The sequence below is a fragment of the Urocampus carinirostris genome, chromosome 15 (assembly GCF_059441175.1).
Source record: "Urocampus carinirostris isolate Australia breed hairy pipefish chromosome 15, RoL_Ucar_1.0, whole genome shotgun sequence".
Lineage (NCBI taxonomy): Eukaryota > Metazoa > Chordata > Actinopteri > Syngnathiformes > Syngnathidae > Urocampus > Urocampus carinirostris.
The window spans coordinates 36784540-36812435 of record NC_142363.1 but is presented as its reverse complement, the minus strand read 5'-3'; the positions used below and the strand labels follow the sequence as shown (position 1 = coordinate 36812435).

At 43.4% G+C, this 27896-nt stretch overlaps 2 protein-coding genes across 2 annotated transcripts; both read left to right on the top strand.

Moving 5' to 3' along the window:
- The first annotated feature begins 30 nt into the window (after window positions 1-30).
- Window positions 31-15842, top strand: rbm25a (RNA binding motif protein 25a). Its single transcript, XM_088354347.1, has 18 exons — window positions 31-205; window positions 419-546; window positions 3747-3796; window positions 3870-4025; window positions 4150-4207; window positions 5474-5634; window positions 6926-7108; window positions 7186-7269; window positions 9079-9347; window positions 9433-9544; window positions 10403-10492; window positions 10562-10635; window positions 10715-10865; window positions 10957-11590; window positions 12142-12449; window positions 13848-13946; window positions 15444-15491; window positions 15562-15842. The coding sequence occupies exons 2-18, from the start codon at window positions 447-449 to the stop codon at window positions 15652-15654; spliced, it is 2670 nt and encodes an 889-aa protein (XP_088210473.1). The 5' UTR covers window positions 31-205; window positions 419-446; the 3' UTR covers window positions 15655-15842.
- Window positions 15843-17795: 1953 nt separating this feature from the next.
- On the top strand, window positions 17796-26374 carry slc39a9 (solute carrier family 39 member 9). Its single transcript, XM_088354954.1, has 7 exons — window positions 17796-18227; window positions 20830-20938; window positions 21001-21207; window positions 22285-22353; window positions 22477-22562; window positions 23644-23778; window positions 25220-26374. Exons 1-7 carry the CDS (start codon window positions 18132-18134, stop codon window positions 25451-25453), a joined length of 936 nt encoding a protein of 311 aa, XP_088211080.1. The 5' UTR covers window positions 17796-18131; the 3' UTR covers window positions 25454-26374.
- The last annotated feature ends 1522 nt before the right edge of the window (window positions 26375-27896 follow it).

The following is a 27896-nucleotide window of genomic DNA, read 5'->3' as shown; positions in this document are numbered from 1 at the left end:
TTCGTGAGTGGGATATTAGCAGTGACGTCATCGGTTTCCCATGATCCTCTCGGCGAAGAAAAGAGTGCCTCTGTTTTCTCGGGTACGGTTCTTGAAGCGTACCGGTGTCATTCGAAAGGCCGATAAGTCCGGTTCGTTGAAGGGGATTGGGTTCGGCCAAACGCGCACCGTTGCCGACTCGTCCCTTTTAAAGCTCCTTTTCTAGGTGAGTCACTCGGAACCTTAGCTTTCAGGAGCTAACGGAGGCTAGCAAGGCCACGGAGCTAACACGAGCTAAATGGGCTAAAGCTAACTAGCTAGCGCACTTGGAACATGGCCGCCTGCGGTTATGGAGATTTTCTGACGTCTCGAAACAAATCAAAGTTGTCTTTTGTGAAGAAGTTGTTTCTAAGCCGGATGTTCTCTTTTTGGGTCACAGGTTCTTCCCCCCCCCGGCGGCCTCGACGATGTCGTTCCCTCTTAACCGGACGCCTCTGAGCATCCCCCAGCTCCCCCCCGGCCTTCCCCCGCCCCAGTTTGGCACCTTCGGCCCGCCCGTCCCGCCAGGTATCAACTTCGGCACCCTGTCTAAAAACCTACTTTGGACCCCACACTTTCACAACAACTTTGACGTTTCCATCTTGCATTCATGAAAAACTAACACTAGTCATTAGGCAAAAGTCTCTAAAATATGGTTAATGGTCTGCATTTCTATAGCGCTTTTAAGTCAATGAAGAGCTCCCAAAGCACTTTACAATGTGCTTCACACTTACTCATTCACACACACATTCACACACCAATAGGGAGTCAGCCTCCAAACGGTTTGAGGATGATCAAGATGCTAAATGGTCTGCATTTCTATAGCGCTTTCCAAGTCAATGAAGACCTCCCAAAGTGCTTTACAATGTGCCTCACACTTACCCATTCACACACACACTCACACGCCAATAGCAGCCATGCAAGGCGCCAACCTGCTTATTGGGGGCATTAGGGATTCAGTGTCTTGCCCAAGGACACTTCAACATATTACACGGAGGAGCCGGCAATCGAACCTGCGATCAAATATAGATTATTGCCTGGCAACTGATCCTCATAATTACATTGATTCAATCTCTAATTGAATCTTACATCACTTGTTTTTCCTTAGTGAGTCTGACTTTTAATATACTGTGCTAGAATATTTATCAGTACAGTGGAACCTCGGTTCTCGACCATAATCCGTTCCATTTCTTTGTACGAAAACCGATTTGTACGATCACCAGTCGTTTTTACCCATTAAAAGTAATGTAAAATTGTTTTAATCCGTTCCAACACCCTGAATGTTTATCTTGAATATTTAACGTAAAGCTAACCCAGGCTAATCGTACGTTCGCGTTAGCGTAATCTTCCGTATGAAAGATTACGCTAACGTGAACGTGTAAAAATAAAAAAGTCAGGTCGTTTACACGTCATTTAGCACCCGGGTCTCCACAACAAGTGGTGAGCGGTTAAAGGATAAAGAAAAGATTCATGAATAGGATTTCTTACCTTTGTGGTGGTCTGCAGAAGCCATGCTCTCTTCCCTCGAAAGAAGGGAAACTCGCTCACCCTCTTTATATTTTGCTATTATTTCTTTCTTAAATGCAATAGTTGTACGCACTACTCCTCTTTTTTCACCTGTAGCAACTTTGCTGCTTGCGCCGACCTTCTTCCGAGGCATAATTAGGAGTTAAAACACTCCCTTCGCCGCTTTTGAAAAACGAAAGCAGAGAAGGATTGCGCGTTGCCGTGACAACAGTTCTTCACGAGGGGTGGGGGCAATCTACACTCGTACGCCGCTCAGCGTCGCCCCTAGCGTACCGGCGTTCGAACTCCGATTTTTTGAACGAAAAGCGAAGCAAGAATTTCTCGAATTTTTGGGTCGAGAACCGATTTGTTCGAACTGAGAGGCGTTCGAAAACCGAGGTTCCACTGTATATATTTTCATCTCCATAACATACTGCTACCGTTTCAACCTATTTTGACTCCTTTTTATAAAGAACATATTGTTAAACAAATAGTTTGAAACGTGAGCTCACTGTCCCTTGGGAGGAGGGAATAGAGGCAGCGCGTGAGAGGAAACGAGCGAAGTACGAAGACCTGGCAGCCGATTGCAGGGAGGCGGGCTGGAAAACTACAGTATGCCCAGTGGAGGTGGGGTGCAAGGGTTTTGTGGGCTCCTTACCTCCCGCCTGCTCAGATACCTTGGATGCACAGGAGCTAGCAACCAAAGAGCTGTCAGAAGAGGTGGAAAAGGGCATCTTCTGGCTGTGGCTGCGGAGGAATGACAGGAACTAGGGGCCTTCAAGCAACACCCAGGGCATCAGTGGGGATGGCAGGGAGATTTCCCGGCCATTGTTTCGCCACCAGGAGATGTCCTGGGGCTAAAGGAGCGAAACATCAATGACTGGTCGTCCCTAGCTGATGACCCAGTCAGGCCGAATGTTCAGGGCACACGAGCATTCCAAAGGCGCCGGAGGAGACGCGTCAGGCAGAAATGCCAGCAGGAAGACTACCATCCTGCATTTCCCTTTGTATTTGTTCATGTTTCTAAAGTTGTTTTAAATGACCTTGCACCAGGAAACACTTTTTAATTCTGTATGAAGTTATTGGGTAGTGCTTGCTGTTTTTGTGACATATGGTGTTCAGTCCTACAAGTGTCTTTCTCATATTATGGAAGCAACATCAAAATAAACATTCTAGCAGGGTTTCCATCTCAAAATGTACTAAGCCTGGTCATCAGGGACAGGACGGACTGGGAATACAATTTGACTATGAGAGGTTGTCATATTATAAGCGTGGGATTATCAGTACTCACATATTGAGTTTCTGGCTATGGCTGCAGATCTCATTTCCCGCAACAATGAGACACAATACAGAGAGGAAATACAACGGCTTTCATAATGGTGTTCACCAAACAACCTGGTGCTGGACACGAAGATGACCAAGGAGTTCATCGTGGACTTCAGGAAGTCCAGGTCTTGCCGCCTGGTAAAGAGGGTGGACCAAATAATCTTCTTCCTCAGGATACGTAAACAGGCTGGTCTCTCCCCTCTGCTGCTCCTCAACTTTTACTTAGCAACAATGGAGAGCATCCTCTACCTCAATGTGACCGTGTGTTATGGCAGTTGCACGGCACAGGAGAGATAATAACCGGCACGGGTGATCAGGAGTGCAAGGGTCGAGGTGGGCCCCCCTGACTAGAAATCCATACATGCGGGCCGATTTAGGAAGAGAGCAAAGGCATCGCCACAGATCCCAGCCACCCGGGCCATAGACAGTTTGTACTGCTTTCATCAGGAAAGCGGGCCAGGAACATCCGTTGAAGGCACCACTAACAGACTAAGAAACCAGAGTGGTCCTGTCCATTATCCCCAACCTCCCAACTGCTGGACAATAAGTTTTCAGCTGGGAGACACCGAACATTTTTCGCACTTACTACTCAGTCGCACCTTGAAGTACCTACCAAAATCAAATCATCTTTGAGAAAACAAAATATATATATACACACGTACTCAGTCTTTACTTGGTGTGTGTGTGTGTATATATATATATATATATATATATTGTATGTGTTCTGAACTCCCGCTGTAAATACAAATTCCTTGTAAAACTGACTCCATTTCTAAACACTACACTGAGGCTGCAAAGATTATTTTATTGGCATTTTATGTTAATGATAATAAAGACAGTCTTGAATTTACAATGTAATCAAATGAAGTGATTTAATTTCTTTCTGTTTTTTACAGGTACTCCCATGATACCAGTTCACATGGGTGTCGTGACTCCCTCTCCCTCGGTGCGTCACCTCAATAACATAACATTCTTTTTGTCCTATGGATCGCGGTTGACATATTGTGTTTTGCGGACAGGTTATTGTCCAACCCCCAGTTTCTGTTGCACAGAAGCCGATGCTCCACATGATGCCCGTTCGACCCAAGGAACCCGAAGATGGCCCCGCCACCATCGTCTTTGTGGGCAACATTTCTGAGAAAGCGTCCGACATGCTGGTCAGGCAGCTGCTGGCGGTCAGTTCCGTCTTCTTCTCAATATATATTTTGCGTTCAACTCATTTATGATGGGGAGAGATTTCTTTCAAAAGTACTCCCGCCATTTTCTGTCCTACTCTTATGACCAGTGTTTGTTTTGCAGAAATGCGGTATTGTCCTAAGTTGGAAGCGAGTCCAAGGCGCTTCTGGCAAACTCCAAGGTAAAAAGACGAGGCACTGTTAACTTGGGCTACACGATTTTGGGGGGGGTAACGTACTTTTACGAGCATAGGCCGCTCCGTGTCAAAAGGTGTGGTCTTTGTAGCTGGTTCTATTAGTATATTTATAAATGCTCCACCTGATAGGGTGCCGGGGCCCTCTGCTGCTCATCAGCTCGAATCCCTGAAGCGCGTGCAAGTATTAAGGGCAATACAAATAAACATGACATGACTTGGTTCATGAACAGCGATTCGAGGTGTGTTAATGACTTAAGCAGGGACATTTGAAGTGAATATACCAAATGACTAATTTAGAAAAAGATTCACTAGCTTTGAGTGTGGTTTGAAATAAAAGCCGCAAAGAAATGGCCCCAGAGATGAAAGTCCTGTTCAGTATTGGGAACCACAGAAATGGCACTTTCAATTTTTTACAAACTTGCTATCACACATTTATGCACCTCTGATTTATTTGTACCATGGGAAAGAGTTGTTTCAAAAATAACAGAAATTCTCTGCATGAAAGAAAACGCTCGGGGCCAAAAACTTGGAAAAAATATTGTTTTTGAACAAAAATGAATTGGCACTTTTTTACCTCGTTTTATGATTTCACAGCACAAAGTAAAACAAAACAATTCACGATACAGTCTTAATTTACTTTTAATACACCTTTGTATTCAGAGCATATTTGTCACCCCACATTTTTATTGCTTGCACCGCTATACATAATAATAATAATAATAATAATAATTTCCTTGTATTGTCATTCTGTGTAACAATGTACACAGAACGAAATGTCGATTGCACCTGACCCGTTGTAGCGAGCCGATGCAGCCGCAGCCAACAGAGGGCGCCGCCGACCACTTTTTAAGTCTTAGGAATGACTCGGCCGGGGCGCGAACCACCGACCTCCCAGTCTCAAAGCGGGCGCCTTACCATCTAGGCTACTGAGCAAGCTATGCTAGACAATTTTCTGTCCACGTGACGGCGTAGTGGAGGAAATGAATCACCGTGAAGCCTTTACATGTATGTGTGGAGTATTACCCTGCAGGGCTTCACTGCTTTTTGGGGCTTCATTTTGCCATCATTACTTTTCGGCCAATCACTCCTTGAAAAATAGCGCAGCATCTTGTGATTACACTAGCGCACTACGTCACATCGGGATATTTATTTGATTTTCGTTTATCGTGTAGCCCTACTGAAAACGTTATTAGTGGGGAAAAATGATTGTTATTCCAATGTGAATGTTGACCTTGTCGTCCTCCCCGCAAGCCTTTGGCTTCTGCGAATACAAGGAGCCCGAATCCACGCTGCGATCCCTGCGACTGCTGCACGAACTGATGCTGGGCGACAAGAAGCTGCTGGTCAAAGTGGACGCCAAGACCAAGGCCCAACTGGACGAGTGGAAAGCCAAGAAAAAGGGCGCCAATGGTGTACGTGCAAATCACAGGTTGACCAATTATCAGGCGGTTCGATAACCGGAACTGGGAGTTTGATGGATATTGGTATCGGCTTATTTTTATTTTTTTACTTTCATTCGTCGATGCGATTATTATGTCTCTGCAGTTGAGACTCACGCTCTCTTGCTCTTGCCACCTACCCCTCTCCTTCTGATTGGATAAGCGTCCGGGGGCGGAGCTCAGCTCACTTTTCCGGACATGTCTGTGTGATGCAAAATAATAATAATAATAATAATAATAATTTCCTTGTATTGTCATTCTGTGTAACAATGTACACAGAACGAAATGTCGATTACACCTGACCCGTTGTAGCGAGCCGATGCAGCCGCAGCCAACAGAGGGCGCCGCCGACCACTTTTTAAGTCTTAGGAATGACTCGGCCGGGGCGCGAACCACCGACCTCCCAGTCTCAAAGCGGGCGCCTTACCATCTAGGCTACTGAGCTGGTCAGCGTGTTTGCGATTAAGAGATGGCGTAAAAAGTGGGGTTAACTTGTTTTAGAGAGGTACAATTAGGTGAAGACCGATAAATTAGCTCTTATAACATGAGTTTGTCAATCATGCGTGTCTGTTTGCGATTGAGAGAGAGCCTAAAAGAACACTAAAGCTAAAGTGGAAGAGATGAGCTCTTATAACATGAGTTTTTCAATCTGGCTCTGTAACATGAGTGCCCACACGTTTCAATATACTAGCACCGTTGAAATTTCGATGCGCTTTTTGTTTTAAGTCATGTTGTATTGACATTTTTATCTACTTATTGTAATAGGAAGATCGGAGCTATTTAGGTTTCTATGTACCTTTGATACAAGTTGCCGCTAAGTTCCATTTTATTTGCTGCACTGTTGTTTTGTTTAAGCAAAAGATGAGTTAGTTGTATTGAAATTCTAATTTAGTCAAGTCACATTTATTTATATAGCCCTTAATCACAAAAATGTCTCAAAGGACTGCACACGATTACAAATTACACCGTTACCTGATCTTAAACCAAATTTAGTCGCTGCAAAAGATTTCAGAGACCTATTAAAGTTTGATTCAAATTTATAATAAACATTTTTTGTTTTTTTTTGTATTGTTTAACTATTTTTACGCTAATTTTTAAGCTCTTATAGCATATGAAAATCTGCACCAAATATCAGTGTTCGTCCTTTAATACTAATAATTTGTATCGGTATCGGCCCTGAAAAAATTGTGTCAATCCCTAGTGCAGATTAAGGATACTTTGGTGTTATTCTGGCAACACAATCAACAACTCCTCTCCCTCGCAGGGAGCAAGCGGCGACACGAAGAACGAGGACGAGGAGGAAGTGCTGGACGAAGAAACGCTGCGGCGCGACCAAGCGGCCAAGTCTTCCATCGAAGTCCTCATTCGAGAATATTCCAGTGAGCTCAACTCTCTGACAGACGAAGGCAACGGGCAGCTTCGTAAGAAGAGAAAAGACAAGGGCGAGGTATTGGCCACAAACGGGGTGACCTTTTCTGGGGGACTTGGCTCGCTCAGGCTTCAAGTGTGTTTGCGTGTGGTCAGGATGACATCGATGCCATGGAGCTGGAGGAGGATAAGAGAGACCTGATTTCCAGAGAGATAAGCAAATTTCGGGACACGCACAAGGTACGTTTTTACAAATGGCTTGACTCTAATCTAGGGGGTGGCAACCAAATGGCAAAATATCTGATTAGATTTTTGAGAGAAAGCCACACCATAAAATTGAAGGCAAAACGCAACAAAACTGGCTAACCCACTCTCCAGACAAAAGCTTATTTTTCCGCCCATTTTAAGGGGATTTGATAGAATTCATTAAATAGCCTGTGTCCCATATTGGCATATATACCACTTTAAACTCTTCTCCCTCCCGCAGTTATTTAAGATCATTGAGCCTTATTTGAACCATCATTTTTTTCGGAAATAATGGTTTCAGAACGAAGTGGAAGCAATGTCGCAAAATACACCAAACAGAAATTTTTTTAGCTGTACAGTATATTCCTTCATTGCAGTGGGTGTGCGCAAGCGTGTGCAGAGATCCGACTGTCGCTCGATCAATCAAATCGGTCCACTCCTACCGTTCACCCAATCAAATGGCTCTGTGTACTTGGCTGGCGTTCTGTGGGTTTTCATCATCAAGTGTCAACAGTAAACATACATTATTCATTGAGCTTCCATTTAAAGGATTCCTTAGTGACGTACAGCCAAAACGGGGTCTGTTGGTGTGACACTGTTCCCTTTATATCGTGGACCAAACCAACATCATGATTAGCGTGACATTTTTTTCCCATCTGCCTAACTCGGTTAAGGACAAATCAGAATTGGAACAATACAGATGAAATTTACATGTCATGTTTGATTTCTGAGCCATACGCACTCTTCAAAAGAGCCATAGTTCTTCGACCCTTGCTCTAACCTTTGGTTTTTCGGGGTTAATAAGCACCAGAGATAGCTCCTCCTCCCCCCTCCGCCGATGATGTTCCGCATAGTTTTATGAGAAATTTTGCACTCCTCATCCTCCACTTCTTTTCTTTTGGTCGCCTCATGAACAAGCTTGTAAGAGCACAATTTCCCCTTTGCCCAAATCATGTTGGTAGCGAGGATAATTTTCTTCCCGCAACAGTCAAATCCACACAGATGGAACTTTTTCCATTTCATAATTCTTGGATTTCATAGAATCTCAACACGCCTCACTTTCTTTGAAAATAGTATTGCGTCTTTTTTATGAATGTTGATTTGTTTGTAATATATTGGGAACTGTTTTCAAGGGAGTTTCAGTCACCACTTACAAAAATAAGAACAGCGAAAAACATAATATACCAGCACTAATGAACGTGTGGCCGAGTTGAATTTGCCCGCAGGGCATACTTGATATGATTGATTCTGAGCAACCGATCAAAATCGTGGATTCTGCGATTTATGTCCTTTATGAATTCTGCCATGAATGTCCGGTGTCTTGGCTTCAGCTGATGTGTGCACATCCTTTGCTGGCGGCGGCGACGACCATCTTTCTATGCCGCAAAGGCACTTTGGGCGACAATCTTTTTATTTTATTTTATTTTTTTAAATAAATAGTTGGCAACCTGCGATGCACTTTGGTCGCAAAGTAACAAGGTAATGCAGTGTTCTATAGTTGCGTTAGAGCTATAGTTGCATACTCGATAGGTATAAATGAATTTATCCTATTCATAATTTAGTGCCTCCTAGTGGTAAAAAAACATTTCATTTGGTAAAAAAAATAACTTTGATTTGAATACTGAAATACATGAAGTATAATACCAATGATAATTTTTAAAAAAAATGTACGTAATGGTGGTATTTCGTCTTGCTGCTTGCTGTGGCACTGGTTTTAGTTTACATCAGACAACAGTGTCATGTCGTGGTCAATTATTGCACACTGGGGCTTGAAAAACATCTAGTACAATCTGCTTTTTTCAGAAACTAGAAGAGGAGAAAGGCAAGAAGGACAAGGAGCGCCAGGACTTGGAAAAAGAGCGACGTGAGAAGGACAAAGAGCGGGACCGTGAACGGGAGCGCGAACGGGAGCGTCGCGACCGAGAGAAAGAGAAGGAACGGGAGCGAGACCGGGAACGAGAACGGGATCGTGACAGGGAGAGGGATCGAGAACGGGAGCGGGAAAGGGAAAGGACGAGAGAACGTGAGAGGGAAAAGAGTCGAGACATCAGCGAAGCCCGTAGCCGTTCCAGGTTTGTCTTTATTTTCTCGGTCAAAAATGTTCTCAATTTTGCTCGTACGGTATCAACTCTGTTGTATTTGGTTTCTCGTATGTAGAGAGAGGATTCGAGATGACAAAAAACGAGACCGGGACGAAGACGACGAGGACGTCTACGAGCGCAGGAGAATGGAGAGGAGGCTCAGAGATAAGGAGGCTGCTTACCAAGAGGTGATTTGCATGTTGCAAGTAGGGCGGCAAGATTTTGGGACAACCCTAATGGCAATTTTACATGCCTGTATTGCAATTTTGATGCAATTTTTGATTTCGTTTTTTTGAACTTCATCATAGTGACGTGCAATCTTGCCTCGAGATGATGTTATTACCAACTGAGAGTATACCACTCTAACAAAATAACCGCTATAGATCAACTCATAAAAACAGAATTGTGGTTGAATAAATTGTCCTTATCATCGTTATACAAAAGTATAGAGAATTTGAAGGGCTTCTCCTTTATGGGTAAGAAAGCAATTTAGAGAGTGGCTGGCTGGCTACACGCAAGCATCAGGTTACTGCGACTTCAGCCATGTCTTAGCGAATGTAGCGGTTTTAAAAGAGTTGTTAGCCTTGCGGCCGTAGCACTAGACCAGACCTCTCTCCAGTCGCCGTTTTAGTCGAGTCCCGGTCGGGATAACGATCCACGGATAATTGATGAATTTATTTTCAATGTGACGAGCCACTAAGGCTACAAGCTGTTGCTTCGTCTTTTGGTTGGTGGCCAATTGTGCAAAATGGCCACTGTTTGACTGACTGCATTCACCACCTACCAGTCACGCATACACTGCTCGCAAACTCAGCCTAGCCGTTATTGGCTAGTGTTGTTAAAACTTGCCTATCAATTCTGGTTGGCCAAGAACTCCATTCACAACTATGGAACTATAAATCCTTGAAAAAACTGCAGTGTCTTGTGACATGTCACATCGCGATATCCATTACATTAGTGTTAATCGTGCAGCCCTAATGTTATATGTTTTTGGAACACGGGGCGATCGGGAGGCTAACATCACATCTTTGTTTGCCTCCCGCAAGCGTCTGAAAAACTGGGAACTGCGCGAGAGAAAAAAGTCCCGCGACTACAGCAAGGAAATGGAGCGGGACGAAGAACGCAGCCGGGAGACGGTAAGATGAGCCTCTGATCTTTTCATCTCATTTCTACACCGGTTGACGGTCTTTCTTGTTGTCCATCAGATAAAAGAAGCCAAACGGTTAAAAGAGTTCCTGGAAGATTATGACGACGAACGCGACGATCCCAAATATTACAGGTTGGCTCCTTTTACTGACCTCCCGACTTAAAGGGATTCCTTCTCTAATCATAAATTGACAACATTCTCCTTCCTACAGGGGCAGCGCGCTGCAGAAGCGCCTCCGCGACCGCGAAAAGGAGATTGAGATGGACGAGCGGGACCGCAAGAGGGAGAAGGAGGAGCATGAGGAGATCCGACAGAGACTCCTGGCTGAGGGGCATCCGGACCCCGATGCCGAGATGCAAAGGGTTAGTTCACATTTTTTTTAACAATTGGTGATTTGAACGCACATTTAGATTTCTTTTGTATAAGTTATCAATGACGTGGTTAACTGTGCAGATGGAAGAGGAAGCAGAGCGCAGACGGAAGCCTCCTCTCAAGTTGGAACCAGAAGAGAAAGTCAAGCCCGAGAAGAAAGAACGAGATTCCCACAGGGAGTCTCATCGGGATTCACACAGGGAGTCCTACCGCGACTCGCATAGGGAGACGCACAGGGAGTCTCACAGAGAGTCTCACAGAGAATCTCATCGGGAGTCCAACAGAGACTCCTACAGAGAATCCCACAAAGAGTCCAGCAGGGAGTCCAACAGCGAGCCCCACAGAGAGTCCCACCGGGACCGCGAAAAAAAGGCCAAGCCCGCCTCGCCCTCGCCCTCGAACCCTCCGCCTCATCCGGAAGAGGACGAAGAGAACGAGCTGGAGGATCTGCAACGGAGGAGGAGAAGAGAAGAGGAGGTGGCGCAATCAAACCAGCAACAGCAGCACTTGGCCCACAATGGTGGGGACTCACCTGAGGCTCGGCTGCACCTCAAAGCCCTTATGCGACCGATCAACACGGCTCCCTCTGTGTCCTCCGCCAGCGGGAATGCGACGCCCAACACGCCCGGCAATGACTCACCGCCGGGGGAACGGACGCCCGAAGTTTTGCCTCTCGATGAGAACCGGCCCAAGATCGGTCTCAGTCTCAAACTCGGTGGGTACAAAGCCAGAACGGCAAACGTTTGATAAGTTAAGATCAGGGGTCACATGGGCATGTACATGATAGCTGAGCTGCCACTCTTGTTTTGTTCCTGCCTTAGTGGTCCTGCCTACAGTCACTTATCCAATCAGAAGGCGCTGGGTGGGTGGCGAGGATGGAGGGGAGGGGAGTAGGAGCAAGAGAGAGTCTCTGTTGCATAAGACTCAATAATCAGCTTAAAAAGGCCGATACCGATATATTTCAAATTCACAAAGGTCTGGGGTTTGACACAGGAGACGCTAGAGAGACTACGTCTCTCTTTAGTCTAGCCTGGGAAGGCCTCAGGATCCTGTCGGGTAAGTTGGATGAAGTGGCTGGGGATAGGCAGGTCAGGGATTCCCTACTGAGGCTGCTGGGTGGCTAGATGGGGGAAAAGATGAGATGAATGGTTAGAGCGATTTGAGGTTAACTACTGTCTTATGAGAGTCCCCACTGTATCAATTATTCAGGATCCATTTTCATACAGTCATAACCAAAGATAACAAGTTGAGCAATTTCTGGCACAGGTTCTACCAACAGCCCCAGTCAGTTGCACGCTGCCAAGCGCAAAAAGTTGTCGACCGCGGACAGCATCTTCAACAAGTTCAACGACGAAGAGGAAGCGGACGAGAAGCCGCGCAAAAGGAAGCTGGTGCCTCTGGACTACGGCGACGAGGACAAGAACCTGGGCCTGGACGGCGCTGACATTTCCGGCCCTAAGGGTGGCGCCAACACCGAGGAGAAGCGCAAAAACATCCGCACCCTCATCGAGAAAATCCCAACCGCCCGGCCTGAGCTCTTCACTTACCCATTGGACTGGTCCATGGTTGATTCGGTAGGATTTCTTGCCAGCTTTCTCCATCATTTCCACTGTTCAGAGGGGTGCTTAAAATCCATGAAAAATGCTTGAATTTTAGGTCAAGCCAAGTCAAGTCATTTTTATTTGTGACGCCCTAAATCACGAAGAGTCTCAAAGGGCTTCACAGATTATTACACTATATTACACAGACTATTTTTCAGCCGACGAGAAGAGTAGGTTATTCATATGCTATGGAGTAGAAGTGAGTTTTAAGTTTAGATTGAAACATTTCCACTGAGGTTGCAGATCGGATCTCAGGGGGAAGAGCATTCCACAGCACCGGTGCCCGGATGGAGAACGCTCTCGAACCAGCAGAAGACTTCTTTGCTCTCGGGATCACCAGAAGACCGGCACTCTCAGATCGTAGGCTTCGGACTGGGACGTAGGGGCAAATCAGATCTGAAAGATAAGAGGGAGCAAGTCCATGTATGATTTTGTACAATACTAAGAGAACCTTGAAATCACATCTATGGCTAACTGGGAGCCAATGCAGGTTAGCCAAAATCGGTGTTATGTGATCGTACTTTTTTGTCCTAGTTAAAAGCCTCGCTGCGGCATTTTGTACCAGCTGAAGTGACTTGATTCTAGACTTCGGGAGACCAGAGAGTAGTGCATTACAGTAATCGAGACGGGAGGTAACAAACGCGTGAATTATAATTTCCGCATCAGACTGAGACAGTATTGAACGGATTTTAGCAATGTTACGAAGATGGAAGAAAGCGGTTCTAGTCATTTTCTTTACATGCATTTCAAAGGATAGATCAGGGTCAAATATGACACCTCAATTTTTAACTGAGTCACTCTGTGTGATGTGACATTTGTCAATGTTCACAGCATGTAAATTCTTGAAATTGTGGCCATTTTTCTTGGGTAGGGTGTTGGTCTAGGGTTTGGAGTCAGGATTTTGGTTCAAAATAGGGTTTCAAACTTATAATATCGTTCTGAAATTAGGTTGGAGCTAGGTGGATGATAGAAAACTAATGTCTTTGCTCCTTTTTAGGGTATCAAAATGAATTTAGGGTTCTAAAATAGGGTTGAAGCTAGGGTCACAGATAGAGGTCGGTGTAGGGTTAGGAACTAGAGTTCTTTGTTAGTTTTCTAAACTGAATATAGGGTTCCAAAAGGGCTTTAGAGCTACGGTTAGTGTTTGAAATGGGGTAAGGTTTAGGGTTAGATGCAGAGCTAGGGTTAGGAGCGAGAGTTTGAGTTGCAATACTGATTGCTATACTGATTTTAGGGCAGCATTAGCTCGGGCGGTAAAGGGGCACGGGTTCAATTCCCTGCTCGTGTGTGTGCGTGTTGTAAAGTACTTCGGGACGTCTTCAGTTTACGAACACTGATTTTTGTTCTCACATTCTGTGTTCATCACGGTAGACTCTGATGGATCGGCGTATCAAACCGTGGATCAACAAGAAGATCATCGAGTACATCGGCGAGGAGGAAGCCACGCTGGTGGAGTTCGTCTGTTCCAAGGTATGAAATCTGAAGCATGTTTTATCTTATTTTTGTGAGATTCACGGATGCTTGCAGCGTTCATGAAATCCTTGAAAATTCTTAATTTTAATGTTGGGGTTTTAAAAATGGGTGAAATGCTTGTAAATGCTTGAAATTGTTGCCATGTTTTACAACCGGTCTGCTTAAAAATGACGCTGACACTGCTCTATGGTGCTTTTGCATTGCCATTGCGTTTCTTCCCTCATGATTGATTAGTTTCCTATAGAGCGTCATTGCCCCCTAAGGGACAGGTGCATGCTACACCTAAACAGGGCATTTTGAAATGTGTATTTGTGCAAGGATTACGTATCATTTATTTACATTCAATATGCAAAAAAAATGGCGGTAGTATTTTCCAGTGGTAAATTGGAATGGGAAGAGCTTTCTGCAACGGAAAATGGAAGCTACATATTGCTGTCATCTTACCCGACACTTATATCGGATGAGATATGTCGCAGAAATATTTACATACGCATTGTTCAGATCCACAAATATATATTTGTGATTGAATCAGGATCTAAATGCACACGCAAGAATAAAAATGACATATGTAAATCGCAGATACAGAGAGCCCTGGGTTTTCACGGTTAATGGGGACCAGAACCACCTGCGGAGGATGAAAATCCTCAGTAGCGTCGTACCTTCGTTAAAGCCCTCAAGATGACGTCATTACTTTTTGAGAATTATACGACTGTTAGATATTAACAACACATAATAGCAGTTGAATGAATAGTTTTATTGTCATTATACAAAAAGAAAATGAAATTGGAGGACATGACTTACTCGATCACGCACGTGGTCTGGGCCTTATCGCCCACCGACCTCCACGTGGAAATCGGAAGACTCGGTCTTTCGCCACACCGCTATAGACGACAAAGTCCCTCTGCCTGTGTGGGTATGGCCGGTTGCGCGCTAGCATCAGGTATCGACTAAGTCGTAGCAGTAGGCCGGACCCACAGCTGAGCTATCGACGTCAATTCCCGGACACGATTTGCGGCACACCCGGTGATCAGCATTTCTATGCATTCTTCTGATTTTCCCTACAGTCCGATTTAATCGATGAATTTATTTTTAACGTAACAAGCTGCTAAAAGCTAGTGGCAAGTATCCTTCCCAGTTCGTTATGATTCGGAGATGTCTGTGCACGCCCCTGCTGTTTGACTGACGGCATATGGCAACCTATTGCAGTCGCCCACTCAACAGAACGCTCTCCCTAAACTATTCGGCGCCGCGCAATACATTGATATCAATGACAACAAAGACTATTCAATTCAATAATAAATCTATTTAGGTGTGAACCAGCAATAAGCAAAAGCGCCACTTGGCGAGGGGTCTGTATTTTACACAATTCAATCTGGATTTCTTTTAAAGGTACTGAGACATTGAAAAAAATGGCTTTGAAAGTCCTTAAAAAGTACTTGAATTTGGCCTGTTCTTGGGGAGCTTTCTAATTTCTTTTGATCCAACCCCGTTCAGGTGATGGCACACAGCACTCCTCAGGGTATCCTTGACGACGTGGCCATGGTAAGTGAGACCATTTGCATCGATTTGTCGGGTCCGTTCGCAAAACCGAACGCGTCGTCTTTCGTTTTAGGTCCTGGACGAGGAAGCCGAAGTCTTCATCGTGAAAATGTGGCGATTGCTCATATTCGAAACGGAATTCAAGAAAATCGGACTGGCAAAATAAACCTCGGGTCGACACGGAAAGACGCCGCCGCGGATCGCATGAAGAGACCTTAAGTTGTATTTTTGTCGATTTTAAGAAAATCCCTCCGAAAACGATTGCTTTTTCCTTGGTTGTCCTTCGGTAAATCATTCATGGCCAAGCACTGCTAGATTGTGTTATCAAATAAATACTGAAAGCTTTTTTTTAAAGACACGCTGTCCGTTTTATTTATGGATTGCTCATTTTCCGTGTAAATAAATACCAATTTTAAACGACTGACGATGTTATTTTAGGGGCCCTCAAAAATCATTTTGCTATCTAGATTTCATTTTGGCTGAAGTGACATTGTTTTGAGCATCTTTGAGTCACATTGTGATTCCAATGCATGGATTATTTCAGCTTGGATTACACTTAGTGATATAAAATGACGTTTATGTTCTTATAAATCTAAAACTATCCATAAAAATGGGTTACCAATGGATATATGTTTATGTTTACAGTATTGAGAGATTATTTTTGTCCTGCCAATCAGGTGTAACTTTGGCACCGTCGAGTGGAATTTTAAAAAACGTGCAATTGCACTCCCATTCAAAAACTCGTTTTTTTTACCTTACGAGCTAAACTTAAAAACAATATAACTTAATTAAAAAAATAAAGTATCAGTTTAAAGAAAATAATATAAGATGAATACAAAAGCCCGGACAAACTTTGACTAGAAAATGCATTTGAAGTACAAATACAGCAAATGAAAATATAATACAGATGACATAAAATCAAATTCTGAATAAAATACAACAAATTGAATAAAATAAAAAAAACATTAAATTAAAAACCTATGAATAAAAATATATAGTAAATAAAAAATAAAAAAATTATAAAAAATACTTTAAAGAAAAATCTCTCTTAGGCGAATGAAAAAAACAATTGAATAATATAGAAATGAACTATTTGGATGGATACGTTACATTTGCTTTACACAACCTTAGTTTGAAGTTCACTTCTGATGACATATTCTAGGCTGCTTATATTTAAAATCATAAAAAAGCAAACTGAAAATGATGTCAACGATATACTTTACTGTTTTTTGTTTGTTTTTTATTACAAAGAGCAAAAAAATGACCATATTTTTTGCAGTTTTTTGTACTGTTGGATGGATGGTTGCATCCCTCAAGCACATAGGTGGTTAGGGGCACTATTTCCTGTGGTGTGTTTTGGGCAATGACAGCCTGGTGGCGCCCAGGCCAACACCGTTCAAGATTTTAGAATCGCTCCAATATTTCCATTATTTGACAAAAGCAAACTTTGAAGGATACTTTTTTTTTTTTCAAATAAAAGTTTTTTTTTAACCTTCTCAATGTCTCATCTACACTTCATCTTTTTTTGCAATCCATTTGATCATGAAAAATGTGCTTTTTATGGAAAAACACACTTTGGAACGGTAGTGTATGAACATCCATCCATTATCTGCACGCTTATCCTCAGTAGGGTTGCGGGGGTGCTGGAGCCCATCCCAGCTATCTCCGGGCAGTGGGCAGGGGAGACCCTGAACTGCTTTCCAATCACAAAGACAGAAAACTCACCCGCTCATTCACACCTAGGGGTAATTCAAACCCTCGCAGGCACGGGGAGAACATGCAAACTCCACAGGAGATGTGTATGAATATATAAAAAATATTTTCTATTTTAGTTTCACTATCTGGCTGGCAGTGATGTTAAATTAAGGACATTACATTTAGGACAATACATTGTAATGCATTGATAAGTTAAGTCATATTTTTATGCTATCTATTGTAAGAAAAATAAGACTTATGGAAGATAAAAATAAAGCAGACCGTGGTCTTAGTATAAAGAAATGACATGGTTTGTTACCAGATAACTTTTTTTTCAGTATACTGCGTTTTTATTTTGTCTTCATGTGTCAATACACCGTTCAAGTGTATGTTATAACCTAGATTTGAGTTTTATCGTTTGTATGCTCAATTTTGAATATTGATTGCCGGGGAGTTTTAATAAAAATGACGTTTTTATTAATCGAATTTTCGTTTGGAGGACGATTTTATCAATTAAGTGTTCATGTTATTGAATTCTGGATGGCACTTCCTGAACTTTTGAATCCATAATAAATAAAGACCTTCAGTAGTGAAGTGGCAGTCCAAAGTCACGTGACCCGGAAGTCACTCCCCAGCTCCTTCCCCGTCATATCGAGCTAACTTAGCACGTCTGTATCTAAAACGTCTCCAATTTTTCATTTTGAAACTTGAAAATTGAACTCGAATGGAGGAAATGAAACTCGTCGTGGCCCGCTCGGACGTCGAAGCGTCGAGTCAAACGCCGCCCGGACAATAACCCGGGAAGCTAGCGCGTTAGCTAGCTAGCTTAGCTGAGTTTAGCTAGGGGGAGTGATTCCACGTCGTCGTTTTTTCCACTCCTTTTCTCGCTTGACTTGTTTGGAAAGCGTCGGTGGTGCGCCGTCGGTATTTGTTTGGCGTGGAGGAACCATGGAGGACCTGAGCTCCATCAGCCTGCTGTCGCTCGCCATGCTGGTGGGCTGCTATGTGGCTGGCACCATCCCCTTGGCCGTCAACTTGTCCGAGGTAATTTCTTACTAAGATTACAGCATTCGAGCGAACCTGCTCCAAACCCCCGCAAGATAACATCAAAAGTCAACATTCCTAGGGCAATGTCGTCAGAAGTCTTGCACAAAACGAACCTATTTCCTAAGTAATCGCCAAACTCCAGCAAAAGTCAACTTTTCTAAGGTAACGTCAGAAATCTTGCAAAAAAGAAGTAAACCTTTACAATGTAACGTCGTCCAAATTATTGGAAAAATAATTTTCCAAGTAACCTCCAAACTCCAGCAAAAGTCAACTTTTCTAAGGTAACGTCGTCAGAAATCTTGCAAAAAAGAAATAAACCTTTACAATGCAACGTCGTCCAAATTATTGGAAAAAGAAAAAATGTTTCCAAGGTAATATACAAAAACATCACCAAAGTGCAAAAATAAAGAAGAAACCGTCTCCGAGGTAAATAATGAACTTTTTCAAGGGTAACGTTATCTGAACCCTTGGAGAAAATAATATTAAAAACAATTGCTGAAGTAGCTTTGTCCAAAATACTTCCCCCGAGTTAATTGATTGACTTTCTATTTAAAGTTATATTTAAAAAAACGTTTCCAAGGTAGATTTGTTCAAACTCTTGCAAAACAAAGATGAAATTAAAAGAACTATCCTGGGTAGCTTTTTCTAAAAGGTTTCTGATAACGTTTTTAGATTTCTTGCACAAGAATAAAATAATAAGAATAAAAGAGTTTTACATTTATAAATCTATCCATTAGGGCTGCACGATTTTGGGAAAACACCAAATTGCGATTTTTCAGACCAGTAGTTTTAATGTGATTTTCGGTCTTAAAAGAAAAGTGCATTATCTGTGATCATTTTTGTGTGTGTGAGTACTGTGATTCTCTACTTATGAATTGGTTCTGGGCATAGTTTTGTAACCTGAGACATTTGTAAGTAGAGATGCATTTCGAATTTCAATTTGCTAATCCGTTCCAAGTCCGCAAAAGTATGGTATTCTTATAAATAGATTATTAAAGTGTATCAGAACAAACAAACAAATACATGTTAAAATTAGATTACCGCACAATGCAAATGCGGGAGGCAGGCTTGATCAAATAATAATATAATAATAATAATAATAATTTCCTTGTATTGTCATTCTGTGTAACAATGTACACAGAACGAAATGTCGATTGCACCTGACCCGTTGTAGCGAGCCGATGCAGCCGCAGCCAACAGAGGGCGCCGCCGACCACTTTTTAAGTCTTAGGAATGACTCGGCCGGGGCGCGAACCACCGACCTCCCAGTCTCAAAGCGGGCGCCTTACCATCTAGGCTACTGAGCTGAGAGATGGCCTGACCTGACTTCATGGAATTTTGCTAAAATGTCCTTAATTTGGGCTAAATCTTCCTGCTTGGGGCCTCTGAACTTTTCCTGCGTGGCGACGAGTGTTTTCATACCTTTCTATATCTTTTGAATGGCCAGAAAAAGTCTCTTCCTCTTCTTTTCTCTTTTTCCACTTTCCTGCATGTCTTTGGTGGATAACTGTTCGTAGCCTGACCATACAATAGACCGTTTACAGAGCGGGAAGGGGACACAAAGATTATGCCGGGATTTACGCATACGCAACAGTAGAACTCTGGGAGCGCAAACCGTATTGTATTTTTGCCTTTGTATCCTGAAACGCCTTTGTAACTCCAAGCAATATTTTTCCGATCAGAAACTTTGTATCCTGAAACTTTTGTTTGTAGAGACATTTGTAAGAAGAGGGACAACTGTACTTAATACTAGTGACATGCTGTATACTCAAGTAAACAGCGCCCTCTTCTGGGGAGCTTTGTTAGAGTTGCTGTCTGCTCACACAAGGCTTGCAAGCTTCGCCTGGCCTTTCATCTCATCTCATCAGCTACACCGCTTATCCTTAGTAGGGTCGCGGGGGTGCTGGAGCCCATCCCAGCAATCATCGGGCAGTGGGCAGGGGACACCCTGAACTGGTTGCCAGCCAATCGCAGGGCACACGGGGACAGACAACTCACTCGCTCATTCACACCTAGGGACAATTTGGACCGGCCAATTCACCTGAAATGCATGTTTTTTGGAATGTGGGAGGAAACCGGAGTGCCCGGAGGAAACCCACGCAAGCACGGGGAGAACATACAAACTCCGCACAGGAAGTCTGGAGCTGGATTTGAACCCACGCAGGAGGTTCCCAAGACATGAACTGTGCCGCACATGCGCTAACCACTGCGCCGCTGTGCTGCCCCGCCTGGCCTTTATTGGCTAAAACATGCCTCTGATTGGAAGGCGCTGTTAAAACCCGGACTGGGACAATTCCGGTTGGCCAAACGCTCCACCACTCCAAAAACAAAGAGGAACTACAAATCCTTGAAAAAAAAGCGCAGTATCTTGCGATAACACAATGGCACTACGTCACATCGCAATATCGATTCCATTTCGGTTAATGGTGCAGTCCTAGTATCCATTGTTGTCTTTCCCCACAGTTTTATTTTCACTTGGATTTCTTCATTTCATCTTTATCTTTTGAATCCTCCAAACACCGTAGTTGATTGTTGCAAAATCGTTTACTGGGGAGACGTGAAGCATTTTTCTGACATCTCCTTTTCGTTTCTCCTTTAGGGGAAACTAAAGCTGGTGACGGTTTTGGGGGCGGGGCTTTTGTGCGGCACGGCCCTGGCCGTCATCATCCCCGAAGGCGTCCACGCGCTATACGAGGAGATCTTGGAAGGTAAAGGAGCGCCACCGCGCCCGTCTTCGCCTTTTCTGAGCTTTCTGGCTATTTCCGCGCAGGGGGCGGGCACCACAGCCCCAGCCAGGTGGGCGTGGTGGCCGAGGCCTCCCAGGCCAAGGCGGAGGCGGCGGCGGAGGCGCCCCCGGGCGGAGAAGGGCACGGCCACGAGCGGCTGCACGCCTGCATCGGCGTTTCGCTGGTGCTGGGCTTCGTCTTCATGCTGCTGGTGGACCAGATCGGATCTTCGCACATGCACAGCGCGGAAGGTGAGATGCTGGTGGTGCGCCGCGCCAAAACGTCCGAAGCGAAGAACTTTTGGGCGTTTTAACATCTTGGGGGATTGAGAACGTATCGTGTTTTCAAAGTCCTGCCAAAATACAGCGGTACCCGGTTTTACAAAATGTTTCACTTTCCCCCACGTCGGGCTGGAGCTACAGTGTGTGCATTGGAAAAAGACACACTACTAAAGCCTGAATGATACAAAAAAACATCAAATTCCCAAGCTTGGGGGCTAGTGGCTAAAATGACTGGCTAGAGAAGGAAACAGTGAGTGGGACTCGGCAGACCATCGCGTGTATGAGCAGCTGTGAATCATCGTGACACTGAAGGACGAAGCTGGTAACGATCGAGGCTCCTGACGAGCTGTAGCCTGCGAACGAGCGGCTTTTACGAATGGCTAGAGAAGGAAACGGCAGAAAAAAGTGTGAAGTGCCGGAATCACAGGACTGGGTTACATTCTCTCATTAGACCAGCTGTGAAAGGACAGAACACGCTTCATTTACACGTAGCGGCTAACAAGGTAAGCTGTAACTTGCAGCCGAATATTTAACCCAGGCGGCCAAAGAGCTGGAAAAATAGGAAGATGCCTGAATCACTCCATTCAGTGGCCAGAGCGCTACCACTGCTACAGTGGTTAGTAACTTTAATGGATGAAGCGAATAACAATGGTGGTAAGAGGCAAGCCATAGCTTACAGCCAAGTGGCTAACATGAGTGGCTAGATAAGGAAACAGCTGAAGAAAGCATCCAATGTGGGAATCGCAGGACTCCGTGATGTTCGCTTGCTTTACCAGCTGTGTAAGGACAGATCAAGTTTAATTTGCACATAGTAGCTAATCAAATAACCAGAGCTATTAGCAGTGAGCTTGCAGTCAAGTGGCTAGAGAAGGAAACAATGGGGAAAAAGTCTGGGTTGACAAGTGCCAAATGTACATATGTTTTTGCTTATATTTGAATCAATAATGTTCTGTTGAAATGAAGTTTTTTTTTTTACACCACTCGGGGGTGGCTGTATTTCACACACTGGGCCTTTAACCTTCAAGTCATTTTCCCGTGTTTTTGCAGATCCTGAATCCTCCAGGGCCGCCTCCTCCAAAATGACCACCACCCTCGGACTGGTGGTGCATGCCGCCGGTGACTCCCTTTATTTATTTTTTTAGTTTAGCGAGCGTACGCGCAGAGCAAATGTCGATTGAATGCCTCCCCAATCCCCGTTATTGTTTTTTTGTTTTAATCTCTTTTTTGTCCGGCACGCAGCGGACGGCGTGGCCTTGGGTGCGGCGGCGTCCACCTCGCAGACGAGCGTGCAGCTCATCGTCTTCGTGGCCATCATGCTGCACAAGGTAAACGCCGTCTCAAGGTCGAGAAAAACGCGTAGTTGCCAAACACGCGGCCCGGGGGACCGATCAGGTTCACCGGGTGTTTTTAATCAGGCCCGCGAGACAACAACGATAGAGGCGAGAGAGAAAATCTAGCTGCATTTTGAAAAATGTCCACTTGATGTCGCCAAAGCCAGTTATCACTTTCAAAGGAACTGCATCTGTATTTGTCTCTTTCTCTCTGGCTCTCCTTTGCTTTTTTTTTCTCTCGCTCTGTCTGTCTCAATCTCTTTGTCTCTGTCTCTAGCTCTCTTTCTATTTTCTCTTTCTTTCTTTTTTTCTTTCTTTCCCTCTTTCTTTTTTTCTTTCTCTTTCTTTCTTTCTCTCTTTTTTTCTTTCTCTTTCTCTTTCTCTTTCTCTTTCTTTTTCTCTCTCTCTCTCTCTCTCTATTTCTGTCTTTCTCTCTGTCTCTCCTTTTCTCTTTCTTTATCTCTCTCTCTCTCTCTCTCTCTCTCTCTCTCTCTCTCTCTTTCTCTCTCTCTCTATTTCTCTCTCTTTCTCTCTCTTTCTTTCTTACTTTCTTTCTTTCTTTCTCTCTGTCTCTCCTTTTCTCTTTCTTTATATCTCTATTTCACTTTCTTTCTTTCTTGTTGTTCTCTTTCATTCTCTCTCTCTTCCACCCCGTCGAGACTAATAATACATATTTTTTTTAAATGTTGCGTTTTTCCGAGGTACTGTGTTGTTTCTGTTTAATTGTAAATTGCGACATTTTTTCTAGCACTGAGCAGTTCCTCTATTTCTCATTTGTATGTCGTTGTGTAGTTAGTTTTTCGGGGATTCTGCGTCGCTTGACTTTGAAGTTGCTAGGTATAAACAAGTTGAAATGAGAAGTTCGCACTAGACTGAAAAAAATCAAGGCTACTTTTCGGTTAAAGCAATAAGGGGTGCACGCCCCCCCAGCACCACCTTAGACTGTCAACTCTTGTGTGGCCCGGGACGCAACTACCCACGGCCCGGCACCGCTCCGTGACCCGGCGGTTGCCGACCGCTGGCATAAAAATGACAAATTTGCGGTAGGATGATGCGTGTGTGTTTGTGGCCTTAGGCCCCCGCCGCATTCGGACTGGTGTCCTTCCTGATGCACGCCGGTCTGGAGCGCAACCGGATCCGGAAGCACCTTCTGGTCTTCGCCTTGGCCGCGCCCGTCATGGCCATGCTCACCTTCCTGGGACTCAGCCAGGTAAGGAAAAAAAATGTCCAACAGAAACGATGGGGAAAGCTTATTCATTTAGTCGAGCCGATGTCTAATTTCTTCACCGTTGACCGCACCCGGCTGAAAAACTACAATATTAGACTTTCTAGTCTTGATTTTGGAAATAAAGTACATGAATAGCAGCCTGAAATAAAGAACATTTTGGATTTTTTTTTTTGGGGGGGGAATAGGCATAGATAACGTCAGTATGGTTGAAGCGCTTTACCTCTAAGAGGTGTGACTTTGGCACCCCCTAGCGGAATTTTAAAAACTGCAATGACGGTCCCTTTTAAAGATCTTATTTTGACCTATCGAGTTTAAACAAAAACATTTTTGGAATGCAGCCGAGAGAAAAGGTTAAAATAAAAGCATGAAAATGTAATTTATAAAAAAAAAAAACAACAATATAGAGTCATTAAAATATGAATAAAAGATAAATTTAAAAAAACATCAAACAGAACTACTAAATATAAAAGATTGAAATTGAAGAGTAAAATCAATTTTAACACTAGATAAATCAAATAAAAATACCAATACGTTATGAATTAAAAAATAGTCAAATCAATTAATAAATATTAAGGAAATAAAATGAAATATTTAATACAGTTTAAAAATTGAACACAATAAGAAATGTGATTTAAAATGAAAAAGAAATAACGAATACAAAAACAAATGAATAGAAAATATAAACAAATACTAAATTAGAAATATGCATATAGTAAATCAAAAAATGATGTAGTCTAATTATAAAAAAAGACAAAAAAACTGAATATAAGATTAATTAAAATGAACAATTGAATAAGGTAAAAAAACAAAATTAAATGATGTTTAATTTAATATACAAATGAATACAATTTTTTTTAAATACAAAATGTCAAGTCATTTTTATTTGTATAGCCTTTAATCGCAAAGAGTCTCAACGGGCTTCACAGGTTATTACACAGACTATTTTTTCAGACTATTATGACACCATCCCCTGATCTGGAACCAACATGAGGGCAAGAAAAAACTCAAAAACCTCAATGAGGAAAATGAAGAAACCTTGAGAAGGGACCGCACATGTGGCATACCCCTTTCAGGATTACCAGACAGCAAAGGATGTTGCAATCACAAATAATACAGAGATATTGTCCACGAAAAGTATAGGTTATTCATATGCTACGGAGAAGAAGTGTATTTTAAGCTTAGATTGAAACATTTCCACTGAGGTTGCAGATCCGATCTCAGGGGGAAGAGCATTCCACAGCACCGGTGCCCGGATGGAGAACGCCCTCGAACCATGTATTAAATATATGAACATAATAAAATCATACGGCACTTTGGGTTGCATTCGTTATCTGAAAAATGTTATTCAACTCCAATTTTCATTCAGATGGATTTAGTAGAGCAAGCAAAACTTTTTTTTTCTTTGCACCGTCATCCCCCACAGAGCAGCAAGGAGGCGCTGTCGGACATCAACGCCACGGGCGTGGCCATGCTCTTCTCCGCCGGCACTTTCCTGTACGTGGCCACCGTGCACGTGCTGCCGGAAGTGGGCGGCGTGGCCGGCCACAGCCACGGGGCCCCGGGATCCCCCCACAAAGGCCTCACCAAGGTGGAGGTGGGCGCTTTGGTCTTGGGCTGCCTCATCCCGCTGCTGCTCTCCCTCGGACATCACCATTGAGACGGGAACTCTCCTTGTGGCGCCTTCTTTTTTCCTTTCCGACGACTCTGGCGCGCCCTTCCGGTGACGTTCGAGGGCCAAAGTAGCTGCCACCGAGCCACTTCATTTTTTCTTACCTTTTGTTCTTTTTAATTTGAAGGTGGGATCCCCCTTTCGGGGGGCTTTCCCCTCTCTGTGACTTGAATGTGGAGTCCCATCATGATGAGACTGAGGACATTTGGCAATGTTTAACTCATTCGCCTGGCCTAAAGGGATCTTTGCCGGCAATAATCCTGTACGATAGCCGAGCCGGACTATATTTTGGAAGACTACGGCTGTCTTTGGCAGCCTAGCTCATATGGAAAGTGGATGCCATTGGTGGCCTCACTAGAATGGAACTTGGATGCCTAAAGTGGTCTTAAGCAGCCTAGCTAATATGGATATTTGATATCAATGGCAGCCGAGCTAGAAAGAAGCGTTGACATCTATAGCCGGAATAAAGCATTGACGTCAATAGCCGTCTACGGCAACTTAGCTAGAATGGAGCCCTGACGTCTATAGCAGTCTATCTACTATGGATATTTGATAGTCTCGCTTGAATGAAGCTTTGACTTCCATAATCCAAGTTGGAACGGAGCTCCGGCATCAAAAACCTTTTAAGGCCACCTCGCTAAAATGGAGCTTTGAGGTCTGTAGCCCTCAACCGCCACCTAGCTAGAACAGAACACTCGTATCTATAGCAGTCGAGCGAGAACGGATTTTTAACGTCTACGGCGGCGTAGCTTAATGATGTCTTTCGCTATCTATGGGAGCCAATGAGTTAAGGTGGTTTGAGGCGCTGGTGTAAATATTTTTTTTGTGTCATTCCGCAGTGAGTCTGCCTGGTCAGGACCTGTTTTACGAATAAATTAAAGTTTTGGATTTTTTTTAAACTGGTGCAAATTGTGTCGAGCGTGACGTTTATTTTTTGAAGGAAAGTGTCGAGTGGGGGGTGGGGGGAGAAGACGGCTTTAGGCGAGTGGGTGGATTTATCTCCTGGTGTTGAGATCTTTTTTTCATTTTGCGCTTGAAAGACGGACGGCGGTTTTTCATGAAAAAATATCGAGGCACGTGGAACGAAAACGACTCAGTTCCATTTTTCAAGGTATGTCAAGTCATGTTGATTTGTATAGAAGAAGTTGAGTGACATCCATTCTTTTATCTCAGTGAGGCAGGCCTCCAAATTTCCACAATTTAGTGTGGCAGATTCCTCCATCGGAAGATATAGTTGAGTGTCGTCTGCGTAGCAATGGAAACTGATATTATACTTGCGAATAATATCACCTCGTGGAAGCATGTCAATGCTGAAAGGAAGGGGGGCAAGTACTGAACCCTGCGGAACACCACAGCTCACACTCAAGGGCTCAGATGTCATTTTACCATATTTAACACAGTGCGTCCTATCTAAGAGGTACCATAAGAGGACGGTTCCTGAGCAACCAATCCGTTTTTCCAACCGTTCCAGTAAGATATTATGGTCCACAGTGTCCAACAGCAGCAAGAGTGATGAAGCGCCGGAGTCCATTGCCAGTAGAAGATCATTGGTTACCTTAATCAGGGCTGTCTCAGTAGAGTGGTTAGCCCTGAATCCCGATTGCATTGATTCAAAAAAGATTGTTATTGGATATAAAATCATTCAGCTGCTGTGCCACAACTTTTTCAAGTACTTTAGAAAGAAACGGTAGGTTTGACACAGGTCTATAGTTACATAAGCTTTCTGGGTCGTTTCATTGTAGGTTTAATAACAGTGGAGGATGGTCTCATGTAATTATCTTGGATATCATTTGTTAATTGCGGTGTCATTATTTTTTAGTTGAGATATTTTTTTGTATTTTAACTTTTTTTGTGTGGATTATCTCAATTTATTTTTTCTGATAAAATAAGAATAATTTTTCAAATAGAACTGCAGGACATTTTTCGCTGCATCGGTTGATCTTGCATTTCCTCCTAAAACCAATAAGGAATGTTTAACCTATTTTTCCCAAAGATACGACTAATGAGACGTATGAACTCCCAGTAAAAGACTTTTTTTTTTTTTTAAATAACTTTTTATTTCTCACACAAATTTTGACAGGTTTGATTCCACCATCATACATCAACACAAACAGTAAAAGACATTTGATCCTTTTTCTTTTATTTTTATACCGATTCGATCTTGTTTTCGGACTTTTAAGTTGTGTATTTCTGGTAGAAGTAAAACCATCGGCAAAGTTATCCGCTGATATAACATGTTTAAATACATTTATTTATTTAAACTTGTTTTCTTCGTAAAATAGTTAGATACTTGATTCATCCCCGTAGGGAAATTCACACTTCCAGCAGTATCCTTTTGTTGTTTATTAACAGGATGGCTTCAGGGTGCTGTGTTGTAGTTTAGCAACTGCGGAGCGGATGACGTCACTTGTAGGCCGAAAGTTCAACGTCC

What these genes read in the sequence shown, in the direction of transcription:
- rbm25a (XM_088354347.1), top strand. Translation starts at nt 447, where the DNA reads ATGTCGTTCCCTCTTAACCGGACGCCTCTGAGCATCCCCCAGCTCCCC. An exon ending in TCGTGACTCCCTCTCCCTCG is followed by an intron (nt 3,797 to 3,869) that starts GTGCGTCACCTC and finishes TTTTGCGGACAG; the next exon opens with GTTATTGTCCAACCCCCAGT. An exon ending in GAAGCCCGTAGCCGTTCCAG is followed by an intron (nt 9,348 to 9,432) that starts GTTTGTCTTTAT and finishes TCTCGTATGTAG; the next exon opens with AGAGAGGATTCGAGATGACA.
- slc39a9 (XM_088354954.1), top strand. Translation starts at nt 18,132, where the DNA reads ATGGAGGACCTGAGCTCCATCAGCCTGCTGTCGCTCGCCATGCTGGTG. An exon ending in TGGCCGTCAACTTGTCCGAG is followed by an intron (nt 18,228 to 20,829) that starts GTAATTTCTTAC and finishes TTTCTCCTTTAG; the next exon opens with GGGAAACTAAAGCTGGTGAC. An exon ending in TGGCCATCATGCTGCACAAG is followed by an intron (nt 22,563 to 23,643) that starts GTAAACGCCGTC and finishes TTGTGGCCTTAG; the next exon opens with GCCCCCGCCGCATTCGGACT.